This window comes from Drosophila busckii, chromosome 3L (assembly GCF_011750605.1).
Source record: "Drosophila busckii strain San Diego stock center, stock number 13000-0081.31 chromosome 3L, ASM1175060v1, whole genome shotgun sequence".
NCBI lineage: Eukaryota > Metazoa > Arthropoda > Insecta > Diptera > Drosophilidae > Drosophila > Drosophila busckii.
In genome coordinates, this window is record NC_046606.1 from 5,158,978 (window position 1) to 5,174,186 (window position 15,209).

Sequence of the window (15,209 nt, forward strand, 5' to 3'; positions counted from 1 at the left end):
TGTATTGTTTTTAAGCTTCACGGTAGGTGTTTGTGGTTTTATATATGTATGCACATATGAGCGAATACGTATATAAGAACAATCATATGTGTGCGTGAATGTGTGTGTTGTATTATATTAGCTGCTGCATCTATTTACGCAGTTATAAAAATCAACAAATGAAATAAGAACTTTTGCAATAAATATTACTGCTGGTGTTGTTAATTATTACCAAAGATTATAGAGCATATAATCTTTGCTGTTACTCAAGATAAACGGTACCCTAATAATGTTGCTTAATTAACTGTATATTTGCTAAATGCTGTGGCTGACTGCTCGCATGCTGCGCTGCCTTATCTGTATTTCGCTCTTAGGCTGCGTGCAGTGGCCGTTACGGATACGCATCATTGCCAGCTGTTTACTAGCCTCCTCCAATGCAGTTCCCCCGCTACGGATTGGCTTGACAACAGTTTGCTGCTGTAAATTAGTTGCATTCGGCTGCCTTGTCTATAAATAGCCAGAGCATAGTTTTCCTGCAAAAGTTTCCAATGCGTATGTGAATCCGACTTCAAAATAATCAGCAGTTTTACCGGCCTCAAGTCAATAATCACGCATCGCCCCAAAAGCAATCTCTCTCTCTCGCTCTTTCTCTTTGACAATGCAAATATACATATGTATTTTCTACTTACGATTGTTACAGCTGGTGCACGGTGACTTCGGGCTCAGTTTAGTTGCAGTGCGCACTGCGGTCACAACGTTGCCTCATGCGGCAGCTGACAACAGAAGCAGAAGCAGTGGCCGACGCAGAGGCAGATGAAGACAACCGCCATGAACAACAGCAAAAAGCAGGCGCAGCAGAAGAAAGAGGAGGAGCAGCTGCTGCTGCACACGCTCAAGAGACTTTGGAGCCTTTATCTGCAAGCCACGGACTCTGAGACAGACGATACCCAATCAGCGAGTGTCAAGGTTTGAGTTGGACACTAGCGCTCTTTCTCTTTGACTTTATCAGTCTCTTACTTTACAGGAACATTGGCTTTGGCTTTTACTCTACAACTGTCAGTTCCTCGATCCGCAAACTCTCAGCAATGCTCAGTTCAATAGGTGAGCTTGACTGCTAATGATTTAGCTAAAGTCTAAAGTTTTCTTTTTGTTTGCTTCACAGTGACTTTAATCAGCTGCCCGAGGAGCTGTGTTCATATCTGTTGGCGCAAGTGTATCAGATTATCAGCAAAGCCAAGCGCTGCAAGGAGTCAGAGTTGGATTCGGCGCCGGAGCAGCAGGATAAGTGCATTAAGCGGCTGCGTAAGCAACACAATTTAGCACAGGTTAGCAAAAATAATTATAATTAAATGTAAAGCTAATACAATCAAACACTTGCAGTTAATACTGAGCACACCCAGCGATTGCAATAAAATTTTGGCACTGCGTACATTTCTAACCAATGGACTTGGACAACATTTGCTGGAGTTTCTGCTACGTGTGCAGGTCAAGGTCGGTGTAAAATGAGCAACAACAATAAGCCTATAAATAAAACAATAACTCTCTTATCAATTTTTTATAGCACATAGCTTCGCAGAAAAGCCTTTGCCAGCTTTGCATCAATTTGTTTCCCAACTGCGAGTGGAGCGCAACAAATGTCAAGTTGCAAGCATTGACAAGCGTGCAACAGTTTATCAACAGTTTGCAGCTCAAGACGCCAAAAAGCAAAACCAAGCGATTGCAACAAAATCAACATGTTGACAACATATACAAGCAAGAAGTGCTGCACAGTTTTGAGGCATTCAAAAGTTCCTGCAAATCAAGCGATGAACTGGCATTAATTCTCATACAGCTGCTAACCCGTTGTCTGGAGGCCGCAGAGGAACCGCAGCTAAGCGTAAGTGTGCATAATTTTGCGCTAGGACATTTATGCAGCAACAGCAATGTGTTACCCGCAACTGGAACTAATGATGAACTGATTAAATTTGAGTTGCTGCAGTTGATTGTGCACTGTCTGAATAGCTTTAAGCTCAATGAGTTGCCCGAAAGCGATGCCTGGGATTTCAGTCAGCTGCTCTATGCACTGGCAGCAAATAGCGAGAGTAGTCTGCTTAGCCAGGGCTTGCTGTACATCATCTATGGCACTCTGCTGAACTTGCTGTCAGAGCCAGGCGCAGCACAGTTACTCCTGCAACAACTGGAGGCACAACGCTTTGATAGCTGCTTTGAATTGTTGGCAGCTAGCCAAAGCGACGGCTTGTTGTTTGTGAGCAACTATAAGCTGCTTTTACGTCTCATACAACATTTAGCGCGACAACAGCAACAGCAAGGTGAGCACAAGACGCGCCACCAACGGAATTCACGCCAGCTACATTGCCAGCAACGCGGCAGTCTAAGTTGTTATTTTCATGGCAGACTTTATGCGCTGTTGCCGCTGCTTAGCGTGGAGCTGCAGGAGTTGGGCGTGCGCGCCTTGTTGCGTCAAGGCAGCTGTTGCTGCCACTACACGGCTGAGAACTACGACAATTGCTTAAAGATGGCCACACTGCTTACGCCCAGCTACCAAAAGTTGGCTTATAAATTTCTACACTACAACATGTTGCAGGCCGTTTATCAGCAACAACAGCCACAACATCAACAGTGCGACAGTTGTGCGGAGAAGCTCAAGTCGGCGCAGTTTCAGCTGCAGCTGCTTGCCAGCTATAAGCAAGTGTATGTCAATCTGCTACTCGAAAGTTCGTCCATGTTACTGTTTCTCAAGCATCTCAAGCACATTGGCTACCTGCTGAGCTATGAACTTGCCGCAGGACTGCTGGCCGAGCTAGTGCTGCCCATATTTCGCAACTACAAGCAAATGGAGGAGTTGAAGACTGAAAGCAACGCCTGTGACAGACCAAGACTGCTGCTGGCTCCGCAGCTGGAACGCTATCGCATCTTGCATGAATGCCTTAGCATATTTGTTATGTACCTAAGTGATATTCGCCTCATCAAAGCTTTCTACATTGAGGAGAATATTAATCACATGCAAGACCTGCTGGCCATACCTGAGCTGCAGCGTGGAGTCTGTGATCTCATCAAAGTGGGCATCGACAATATTGCCTTTTTGGGTGACAATAGCCAGGAACAGGTCAGCCTAAGTAGACGCCTCATACAGCTGCAACTAAATAGCAGTCAACATGCTGCACAATTGTTTCAAGCGCTGCTGCAACGTTGCTGCAACCCAAAATTCTGGCTAGATGAGTGCGTAAGCTTGGACATGCTGCACGGTCATCAGCCTGTGGATATACTCTATATAGCAGCACTGCAATGGACTCTCAACTATGAGCTGCTCAAAACCAGTCAGCTGTTCTACAATGAATTTGCCAAGATATATTCTATACCTGTGGAGCTAGCAGTAGAGCAGGAAGAGGAGCTTCCTGCAACGCAGTCACACAAAACAATCATAGACATACTCAAACTAAACTATAATGCATTGAGTTGCTTCCTCATGCTACCCAAATCCGCAAGCCAAACAAGCACAACCACAACACCAACACCAACCTCCTCCCCCGCCGCTGCCGTCGTTGCCGCCTCAACAGCTACGCCGCCCATTTATGCCAACCACATTAATCACTCAAGTTCATTGGAAGCGCTTGTTGACAGCGCGCTCTCAGTCTCGCAGACAACGGCAGCCAGCTCGGACTACGTCGACTCTTCGCTAGACTACGCCACTGTTATCGACAGCTACGCCGATCAAACGCATTTGCCTTCATTTCTGCAACACTTGCAGTCCATTCAGCCTGACGAGAGCATCGTGCTCTTTGATATACGCGGCATTCAAGAACCGGCGACGCCGACGCTTGCCAATCTCACAGTGCCCGCTGTGGAGCATGAGGTGGCGGACAACGGCTTCATTGGCAAAATCTTCAACATGGTCGGATCGCTCTTTGGCAATACCAGCAACTCTAACGACACCACTAGTAGCAACAACAACAGCGGTCACAATCGTGCCAAGCCAGACGTTCCTGCTGATTTGATATGTCTCTATGAGCCAAATGGTGAATGCAAGAAATTCTTATTGAAACTTTTTGAGGCGACCATGGCCATCTGCATCAAGGGCTTTCAGAACGAAGAAGGTGAGTGAACTGAAAAATGAGTGATGTGCTTAATATATATCCAGACTTACATGAATGGGTGCTACTTTATGTTTGAGATCTTTCGATCTTTCGATCTTTCAACTTTAATAACTAGCACAAAAGTACAATGCTTTGTTTAAATTGGAAATATAAATTAAAAATAGTTATTACTTGCAGTTGCAGCTACTGCAAGCCTTGTGGCTTATATACATATATATTTTTTTTATGAATGCATGGCATCTTTAGAGTATAATGAGTAGGTGCAACTGTTGTAGCTTTGAGTCTGCTTTCTGGTTATTTCTATGACACATTCCGCGGCTAATGCTTTTTTTTCAATGCGAACGGCATTGTCGGCAAACGAATAAGCAGAAGAAGCTCTAAAAGTGCAGCACCCGGTCTAGCTAGAGACGAACAGAGAACATTAGTGTAGACTGTGTGCGTGTGTGTTAATAACGGTGCGTTGCGGTTGCCCAAGAGTTAATTATAAGCTCGCCAGTAAGTCAGTCAGTCGAACATGGTTAGAAGCGTCTGCTAAGCCGAGAGTGCTGAGAGTTGCTGAGCACTAACTAAATACCCATGCTTGAGATTGAATTTCGTTTCGTTGTCTACAGACTGTTGGTGTTAGTTAGTTCGTGTTTGTGTTTGTGTACAGTGAATGCTCAAAATAGATGGTCACGTGAGTTATAATTTCAGACAAAAACTATCCGAGCCTTTAATGCTTTTAAGCATGCGATATACTTTTAATATACCTTTGTGATATTCATTAATAGAATTTATTTTAACATATGTGAAGCATTAACGCAAATATATTTTTGTTATTAGAATTTTGCATACAATATTAGATTAAATATTCCACTAAGGTGTCGGCATAGTTCATTAAAACGAGTGCTTACTGTATCAGTGCGAAGTCAACTAGATAGTTTGTCATTTGAAAGCGACACTTTTGCTTTGGCGCTCGTCTCCTGCTGTTTGTTAAGCTTAAGCAAACAAACACTCAGCTTCATTCTTATCAGTTATTAACTGCACAGATAACTCTCTCTGTCTGTCTATCTATCTATCTATTCATTTATTGCTCTGTCTTTATCTCTCCGTAACTCACATGCCGCATTCTGTACTTCTTTGCACAGTGGAAAAGATGCAAAAGCATCTGCGCAAGCTGAGGGCCATTTTGTTGAGTAACGCCAACGAGAACTGGACGGAGCATGGTGAGCAGCATGCACGGGATAATGCTGTCATACAAACGCTGCAAACGCTTTTGAAGATTGCCGAGCTCTCCACCAACCACAATGAGCCAGCGGGCGTGGTCAGTCCGTCAGCAGGCGATAACTCGTCGCAGCAAAGTCGTCCACGTGCGCGCTCCATTAACAGCGGCGGTAGCGGCGGCATGGAGCTGCCACGCGGTAGCAAGTTGCCGGCAAAGAACGCCTTGGCCACACCACCAACACCACGTCGCAGGCCCAATTCCAGCGAGGCGGCTCTAGGAGATGCTGATTACTTTTCCACGCGCGCCTCGCTCAGCTGTGTCGCCGATAGTGAGCTGGAGCTAAGCGAGCACGAGCTGGACTACTATCTAACCGCCGACGAGGGCTACGAGGCGGATGCCGAAATAGCCGAGCTAAGCGAATCCGATTGCGAGCTGCCAACTGCTGCGGCCAATGAATCCTGGACGCCGTTTCAGCCCTCTTCACGCTACCGTAGCCACATTATGCACGAGGGCTTGAGTCAACTGGTGGTACAGCTGCTGGTCGAGCTGTCGCTGCTGTGCCTGCACCAACCCGCTGGGTGGACAGAGAGTCTTACGCAATTGGCAAATCGTTTGTTTGTCATACGCGACTATCTTGGGGGACCGCTGTGCCTGCTGCAAGGCTTTGCGCCCGTGCTGAGCAGCAATGAACCAAAGCTGCGAGGTAAGTACCAAGTTTAGATGCACTGCAGCATTATGTCTTCAATATTTTTCATTCTCTGCAGAGCTGCAGCAATCCATACTGGAGCTTATCAGTCATCTGAATACTCCAGATGTGCTGAGCGCCTACTTTGGCATATTGGCCAGTAAGCAGCCGTCGGTGGATCTCTTAATGCGTCACATGCATCACATCTGCCTGAGCAATCTGCGCAAAGCGCAGCCCAGCATGGAGCTAGAGTTCCCTATAATTAACGATGGCAAAATAGTCATCACAGCAGATCCTTTTATCAGTGAGCAAATTGAGCGTGTGCGCCTCCAGCATCAACACTGCCAGGCCACGACGCTCTTTACCCGTGCCGCTTGCATTGTACCCATAACGCAAACACGGCTCTGGCAAGCAGAGGGTCTAACCCTCTCTTTATGGCTGGAAATGAAGACACAGCAAATGCAACGCAGTTCTACGCAGTTAAATGATGATGAGACCCGATACTCTGGCGAGGATCTGACGGTGAGAGAGCAGTGAAGGAGATTGATATACAGCAATCATATATAATTGATTTATTTTTGTTTGCAGAAAACTCATCTTGTTTCGCTGGGTAGCAGCGCCGCCATGTTGAGCATTTACATAAGCAACAATCTGCAGCTAATCTTTGAAATGGTTAAGCCCAGCGAGCAGTTGCCGACGCGCGTTGATGAACAATTGGAGCAACTGCATAACACGGAGCTGAATGCGCAACATGCTAGCATAAACAATACAAATGCTGGAAGCTTTCGTCAGGCACTCAAGCAGACCAAAATGGCGCTGCTGAATAGTTTTGGCCAGATGCATTTGCTCAATGGACATGGCCAGAGCCCTGCAGATGCAGCCGGCGGTTACTACGAGGGCGGCTGCGTGCAATTGCAGCGCTGCCAATTGCCACGCAACAAATGGACGCATCTGGTGTTTGCGCTGCAACATGAGCCATCTGCGCTGCATATACACATCTACCTGGATGGACTGCGATTGCAGCAGTCGGTGCAACTGCCGTTTAACAACTCTCGTCTAGCCTCGCGCTCACATAGCTTCCAACTGCTTGCAGTGGGCGAAAGCGCACCCAGTCAGAGCAGCTCCTCACACAGCACTCTGGACGGCAGTGCGCCTCGCTATGGCTTGTCGAATTTGGTGCTATTTAAGCCTTGCCTGCTGGAGCCGAGACTTTTGCTAAATCTTACTGCCATGGGTCCGGACTTTACAGAGTTTACCCAATGCCAGGTGGCCAACTGGAAGCCCAACTATGGTTATCTGCAGTTGGCCAAGCTGCAGAGCTGCAACTTTGGCAGCCAAGCGGAGTGCATGAAGCAACTGCGCCAGGCACGGATGCTTGTCTACAGTGCGCAACAGCCGGAGATGGTTATGTGCTACGATGCCAGCCAGGAGTTGGACATGACTTCTTGCTATGGACGACCCCAGGGGCACATACTCTATGGTGAGCTGCTGCAGCAGCAGCCACAAACATTGCAGTCGGCTGTGCTCCTCAGTGGTGGACTGTCCAGTTTGCTGTATCTATTTGCCAGGGTGAGTTGCCAAATGGTTTAAAGTTGCCGTCAGACAATCGCTTGTTGTCAAAACAAATGTGCAAATTTAAATTCAGCGCCCTATGATTTCGAAGTGTGACCAGCTTTGGTATTTTCGGCGAATATTGTGACTGGCAAAAAAGTGACGCTTAAAAAAGCGTAGCTTTAAAACAACGATCGTATGACGGCACAATAAGAAATTATTTACTATATAATTATTGTAAATACTTACAGATAGTGGAGCTAAATGGTTCCGGCAACTCGCAGGCTTTGGCTCTGGATCTTTTGCTGCAGGTAGCGCATGCAGATGCTCAACTGTATACCGAGTTTCAGCGTCAGGACTACGCTGCGCTTATTGGCTATGTCATCAAGTCGGAACGTTGCGCCAAGGACACACAACTGTTTCGTAGCATTGTGAACAATGCGTGTTCCCAGCCGCTGATAAGCCGCAAGGGCGACACGCTGCTGCAGGTGAATGACAATACAAGCGCCTGTTTGGTATATCCACGACTGCTGCTCGCCGTGCTGCAGCGCTACTCCGACTGGCAACGATCAGGCGCCAAGCATTCGGATGTGCTGGATCTGCTGCTGCGTTGCCTGCTGGCGCTCTGCCGGGACAAGCATCCGCAACGTGACTTCAATATGGAGCAACTACAGCAGTGTGGTCTACTGCGCGTCCTGCTCAATCTGTGCAAGGTGTATGTGATTGAGTCGCCCAATCCAGTGTATATATCACCCTTTGCTGCCGAGTGCTTCGTGCAGTTGCTGGCAGTGTTCGCGGGCTCGCCGCCTTCGCCTTCATTGCTGGATGAAATGATGAAGTTGCTGCTGTTGCTGCAAAAGCCCAGTGAGTGCTATGTCACCCACAATCGTGGCAATTTTTATTTTCTTTTGACGCCACAACTGCCTGTGAAGGAGCGTTCATTAGTGGCCACCAATCTAAGTCGGGTGACCACGTCCTTTCGGCGCCAATCGCCGGCTGTCCAGCAGCAACCACCAATGGATGCGGAGCGTGCAGAGCGTATCAAACGTCTACGTCGGCTACATGCCACTAGCTCCAGCTATAAGCGCGCGCTGCATGAGCTGGAAGAGCAACTGGAGCAGCTGGCCGACTGCAGTCAGTTGAACAAAGCGGCCTTGCGTCTACTAAGTCCTGTGGAAGCAACTCGCTGGCGAATTAAATTCAAGCGACGCCATCCCAGCAGCAGCAGTAGCACACCTGCGCATACGCCAAAGCGCAGTCCGCTCAAACTGGCGCGCCGACGTCTGCACTCGCATCCCAGTCGTTGTTGGCAGAGCACGCCCAGCCGCATAGGATCGCCCATTTCAGGCATGGGCCAATCTCCACCGCTGCCTGGCGCACGCCAAACGGACTTTTATGAGCAACTAGGCATTGTGACCTTGCAGCAGCGTCTGCTGCTGCTGCTCAAGGACTTTCTTTGCCTGCTGCCTGACTCTGCTGTGGATGAGGTGCTACGTCATTATGTTAAGCTAGAGTTTCTGCTTGTGTTGGCCAATCAGCGCAGCTGCGCCGTTCGCACCGCCATACTTCAGTTGCTGGCGGTACTGAGCAAGCGCTTGGCTGGCGCGGAGATGTCCAACGCCTGCAAGCAGCTCTATCCGCTGCATTTGGCCAATCAGTTGACGATTCATGCCAGCGATGAAGCCATGTTTGAAGCCTGTCTGGCCTGGGTGAGCGATCTGCATGGGCTCAGCCTTGCCGACATGCTGCAGCCGGACGTCACTTTGGCTATTCGCCAACGCTTTGGACTGCAAGCGTTGCTCGCCATCTCCATGGCATTGGGCAACGGCAGCGGTAACTGGAGCACCAATAGCGACCATCAGCGTGTTTACCAGGCACTCAACCGTCTCTACTTGCAAGTGAGTCCTCTAAAATCAAAGTATTGGTAGCTAATGCTCAATGCAATCTCTGACAGAATCCCGATGAACAACTGGCTCTCATAGAGGCCGGATTACTGCAGTGCGCCGTCAAGGCACTGCACCATCTCTACTCATTGCGTTTGGGCCAGCAGCCCCATATGGATCAGTCGATTGTGGAACTGCTGAGTAGCATTGGTGAGCGTGCGCTGAAATCTGTGGGACAAATCAATGTAAGTACAATGGATATGAGTTGAAAAATAAGACTCTCTCTCTAAATTTATCTCAACAGCTGGTGTGGGACATCCTTAACATGTTGGCCTTCTATCAGAATAAGCAATCCTCTGCAATCGAGCGTAGCTTTCGCACCGTCCAAGCCCAGCTGCAATTGGAGTGGCTCAATGTGTTTTTTGAGCCTTGCCAGAGCAATGGCAATGCCAACACTGACAGCTGTGGCAGCAACAGCTATCGGCTGCGTAATAGTCTGCCCGACTGTGCGTTGAGTCAGGCAGAGTGCAAGACTCGTCTGGAGCTGTTGATTGATCGGTGCACGCAGTTTTTCACAGCAGAGGAGACTCAGGCGTACGGCAACAGTGACAATAGCAGCGGTAACAGCAGCAGTGGGAGCTACGTGGCAAGCAGCCAGGAGTTGGCGCTTTTTGAGCTCTTGGTGTCCTACAGCATTGCGCACAATCAGCGGTGTAATAATTTTATTGCCTGGGGCTTGCAGCCGTCACGTCCACGGGATTTGCGCGCTTACATTGTGGACGCGCTGTGGCGGAACTGCCAGAACGAGTTCCAATCGCCATTGATATGCGACGGCAAGATGATCAAGGCGCTGCTCTGGCTTAGCCTCATGGAGGATTTGCGTCCGCCTATAGAGAATCTGTTGCCGCTTTGTCATGCTCTGGGCATCGATGAGAACGACTCGAATTGGAATTTGGAGCACGAGCTTGATCGGCTCGAGGTCAACCGCAGCACCCTGGCAACCAAGCAGAAGCAGCTGCTAGAGAAAACGCTCTACAAGTTTGAGCCGTTGGTGCAGCATTGCATTGACACATCCATGGTGACCACCAGGCGAGTGGCCGAGCTGCAGAATGCCGAGCGCAAGTTGTTAATGTGTCACATGAAGGACTATGATGACACCTATACCTACACCAAGTGGTTGGAGATAATACGTCGCATGACTCATGAAGGTGCTCCCTGGTATTGCGCTGATCGCGCCGAATGGTGAGTGCCCCATACTAGAAGTTTATCCTTACGTTTACTAAGTATAACATTATTGTAGCTCTTGGGAGCTGGACGACACGGAGGGACCATCGCGTGTGCACACGCGCTTGCGTCGCTGTCACTTGGACATTGATCGACGCTTTTTCATGCCCGACTATTGTCCTGGGCAGGGTGAACGCGATGAGCTGGAGGCATATGTGCGTCCGCTGGACTATTTGATAGCCAGCTATGATCAGCAGTTAAACATATCCCTCAACTCGCAAATTTTGTATAATTTTGCGGCAAAGTTTCTGCCCGTGGATGGTGAAATCGATGGCGAGATTATCATTACGGACCAGAAGCTGTACTTTTTGGCCACATATCGTTGTAAATACTTTAATGTCAACTGTGATATATCAAACATAACGGAGATCTGGCTTAAGCGGTATCAGCATCAGGAGAAGGCCTTTGAAATTATGTTGGACACCAACAAGTCGTTATTTTTCTCACTGCAGCATGCCGAAGACTGGAAGATCATGCGCGAAGTATTCTGTGATAAAATTGTTGCTGCCGCCGACAATACCAAAGTGCTGGCCATAACTCAGCAATGGCGCGAGGGCCTGCTCACCAACTGGGAATATCTGATGACACTCAACCAAGTCGCCGGACGCACCTACAACGATCTCATGCAGTACCCCGTGTTTCCCTGGGTGCTCGCCAACTACAACTCCGAGTGTCTGGATCTGCGTCTGCCGCAGAACTTTCGACGACTTGCCAAACCCATTGCCGTGCAGCTGGAGGAGAACGAACAGCACTACATTAACAATTATGCGGTGAGCGCAAGAGCGAATCCTCTGCTTAAATTATATGCTAAATACTTTTATTCTCATTTCTCTTGCAGTACATTGACAGCACGAACACAAACATGGGCTCGTTGATATTAAAGCCTTACCACTACAGCTCACACTACTCAAACTCCGGCACCGTACTTCACTTTCTGGTGCGTGTGCCGCCCTTTACCAGTTATTTTCTTCGCTATCAAGGTAAGCTCAAAATTCTTGACGTTGCTTGATAAAAGAAAAAACTAAACTGTGCATTTTGTACAGACAACAACTTTGATCTGCCGGATCGCACATTTCATGCCTTGAACACCACATATTGTCTGGCCAGTCGTGATAGTCCGACGGATGTTAAGGAGCTCATACCGGAGTTCTTCTGCCTGCCCGAAATGTTTGAGAATTTTGTGCGATTCAACTTTGGCTGTCGACAGAACGGCGAACGTGTGGAGGATGTAGCACTGCCGGCATGGAGTCAAAGAGACGCAAGACTTTTTGTGCTTATCCATAGGCAGGCGTTGGAGTCGGAGCTGGTGCGCAATGAGCTGCACAATTGGATAGATCTAATCTTTGGCTACAAACAGACGGGCGACAGCGCCGTGGAGGCCGTCAATGTATTTCATCCAGCGGTGCGCTTTATCTACTTTACAACAATTTGATTTTCATATTTATTGTGATTGTTTCTTGCTTTTCAGACATATGCAATGTTCCTTGACTCAGAGATAAGCGATCCTATAGAGCGCGAGGCCGTCAAGACTATGGTGAAGACGTATGGGCAAATGCCGCGCCAACTGTTCAAGGCGCCACATGCGGCAAGCAAATCGATGGACTACTCCTTGGTTAACGCCATACCCATTGTTGCAGACGTGAAGGGTCTGCGTTGGGGCGTCTATGTGGGCTCGCCGCAGCTGAAGCCGCCAACGCTGGGCAATATACATAAGATCCCCGGAACGGAGCAGCTGGTGCGATTTAGCAATACGAATGTTGTATATGCATTGCCGGCACGTGCTGGCATCATGCAGGGCGCCGAACCAGACACATATAATGTTATATCCTGGGGCTACGATGATCATATTGTGCGCATTCAGCCGCTAAACAAGGCGCAGGCTAAACCAAAAAATCTGCTGCATAATGGCAGCTTTGATCAGATTACCGCCTGCGGCTGCGACATAAACTGCAATCAACTCTGGTTTGGCCACAAATCGGGCAGGATTAGCATCTATAAGTGTGCCGGCAGCGCAGAAACCCAACAGCGAGCTGCCAGCAAAAGCCGGCAGAGCTATGTGCGCGGCCTGCGTTTGTCATACAACTCGGCTTTTCGCAAGATGACTACGAAGAGCAGCAGCAGCAGCGCTACGGGAGTCGAGCTTTCTGAAGAATCTATGACGCAGTCCATCACATCCACTGGATCAGCCAGTGGCTCGTTACAGAGTAATTTGACAGATGGCGCTGATGTTAGTTGGGTAGGACCAGCCTGGCTGGTGCGACACACTGATGAGATTACCTGCATCGCCTTGTCTGTGGAGTTTAAGATTGGTGTCACAGCTGGACGGGATGGCATTGCTGTTATTTGGGATCTTAATGAGTATGCTAAAATTTGTACGATTTCTGTTCTCTCCCAGTAATTGATACTTCTGTTTGCAGCTGGAGTTATGTACGTACCATTGCGCGTCCTGCGGAGATACATCAGTCACCGGTTACCTTTGTGGCTATCAGTCCCACTCTAGGCGATATTGTTACCGTGCATACCTTGCCGCAGCAGCCGGCCCAATCTGTTCCCACCAAAACCAGTGCGCCCAGCACAGCGGATGAATGCTTCGAGGTGACTGAAGAGAGCCTGGATGACTTTGTCAATGTTAACGTTAACCCCAATGGCAAGTCCATTTTACGTTTGCATACGGTAAATGCCCGATATGTACATCACTTAGTACATGAGGATCGCATCCAGGCTGTATGCTATTCGTACATAAAGGAGGGAGTGGGTGTCAATGTTATAGCCACCGCAGTCGAAGGTGGCTTTGTGCGATTTTGGTCCAGTTGGAATTTAAGCTTTGTTAGGGAACTAACCACTGGCACGGCACCCATTCGCAGGTAAGTCCTTGCCCCTCCCTGTTTTTGAAGAGAGCTTTAACTGACTGCTTTTATTTTTGTTATAGCATCACATACTCTACGCATCAGCATTTGGTGGTGCTGACGCGCGACTCTCACATCCAAGTCTGGGAGTGCGACGGACTTTACGGCAACTCTCCCAAATTTCCACAAATTGTCTACAAGTGAGAAAGAGCATAGAAGGATACATACTCAACGCAAGCATATCAATGACAACAGTTAATAAATCAAACTATACATATATACATATACTATATCTGTAAACGGGCTACAATGTGGCCTGTTAATATATTGTTTATCATGCACGTTATACTCTAGTTTCGTATTCTTTAAGTTTATAGATTTGTTCAAAACAATAATTTTGTATATTTCTAAATGATTTGTTTTTATTTGGCTACTATTCCAAAAACAACTACAACAACAAATACAACAACAACAAATACAACAACAACTAAAACAACAACAACAACAAATACAACAACAATTATAACAACAATAGCAACAACTACAACAACAACTACAATAACAACAACAATTACAACAACAACAACAATTACAACAACAACAACAACAAATACAAATACAACAATTACAACAACAACAACAACAATTACAACAACAACAACAACAACAACATTAAAACAACAACAACAGCAAACACTACAGACAGCAACACAACACAACTACTACAACACAACTACAACAACAGATACAACAACACAACTACAACAACAAATAAACAAACAACAGCAACACAACTACTACTACTAAACACTTGCTTCTACATAACTACTACAAAACACATCCAGGATACAACAAAAATGGCAGAGGAAGGCCCAAAAATCGTTAAAAAAACACAAATGACTCGATTGCTCGGAAACTAAAGGACTACATGGATGTCCTTTGGTGTCCACGTAGTGCTCCTTGAGAGCTTTCAGAATATATCATTAAAAGGACGAAAGTCCTTACAGAAGCTGAGAAAATCAGCTTTTTTCGTATACAGAAAATGGGCCATAACTCGCGAAAAAATCCTTGCCAGGATAGGACGAGACACAGTCAATCGTTGCTTTTTAAAGGCCGTATCTTCCTGTCAAAGGCATCCGATCGTCCTGTAGTTTTCGAAGATATCAGTGGCGTTTTGTTAATTTTTAGATCATATTTGCGACCAGGACGTGGAAAATTTTTGCTCTCTATACCAATAACAACACGTACACTAAAGCCAGCGTCTACAACAACTACCACAAACAAAACTACACTACAACAACATGAATTACAAGTCAAAATAGAATTTGACAACAACAGAACAACAACAAACTAGAACAAAAAGACAAAAACAACACAAATACAACAACTATACAAAAACAACAACACAAATACAACAAAACGACTACAACAGCAACACAACAACTACAACAGCAACAGCACTCAACAACAGCAACAACAACAAATACACAACACAGCAAACAACAACAATACACATCAACAATCCAACCAACAACCTACAACAACAACACAACAACAAACTACAACAACAACAACTCACACAACAACAACAAATACAACAACAACATATACAACTACAACAACAACAACTACAATAACAACAACAACAACAACAAATACAGCAATAACAACAAACAACAACAA

General features: G+C 47.0%; 1 protein-coding gene across 1 annotated transcript; it reads left to right on the forward strand.

Annotated features, from left to right (window-relative positions):
- Positions 1-679: 679 nt before the first annotated feature.
- LOC108598009 lies at positions 680-13,942 on the forward strand. Its single transcript, XM_033293679.1, has 17 exons — positions 680-945; positions 1,004-1,080; positions 1,142-1,304; positions 1,360-1,470; positions 1,541-4,073; positions 5,201-5,980; positions 6,042-6,484; positions 6,551-7,531; positions 7,765-9,411; positions 9,468-9,641; positions 9,701-10,638; positions 10,697-11,450; positions 11,519-11,660; positions 11,724-12,082; positions 12,149-13,038; positions 13,098-13,544; positions 13,610-13,942. The coding sequence occupies exons 1-17, from the start codon at positions 793-795 to the stop codon at positions 13,728-13,730; spliced, it is 10,713 nt and encodes a 3,570-aa protein (XP_033149570.1). The 5' UTR covers positions 680-792; the 3' UTR covers positions 13,731-13,942.
- Positions 13,943-15,209: the final 1,267 nt, after the last annotated feature.

Coding starts and splice junctions, on each gene's coding strand:
- LOC108598009 (XM_033293679.1), top strand. CDS start 793: ATGAAGACAACCGCCATGAACAACAGCAAAAAGCAGGCGCAGCAGAAG. Junction 1,471..1,540: donor TGCTACGTGTGCAGGTCAAG/GTCGGTGTAAAA, acceptor AATTTTTTATAG/CACATAGCTTCGCAGAAAAG. Junction 11,661..11,723: donor TTATTTTCTTCGCTATCAAG/GTAAGCTCAAAA, acceptor CATTTTGTACAG/ACAACAACTTTGATCTGCCG.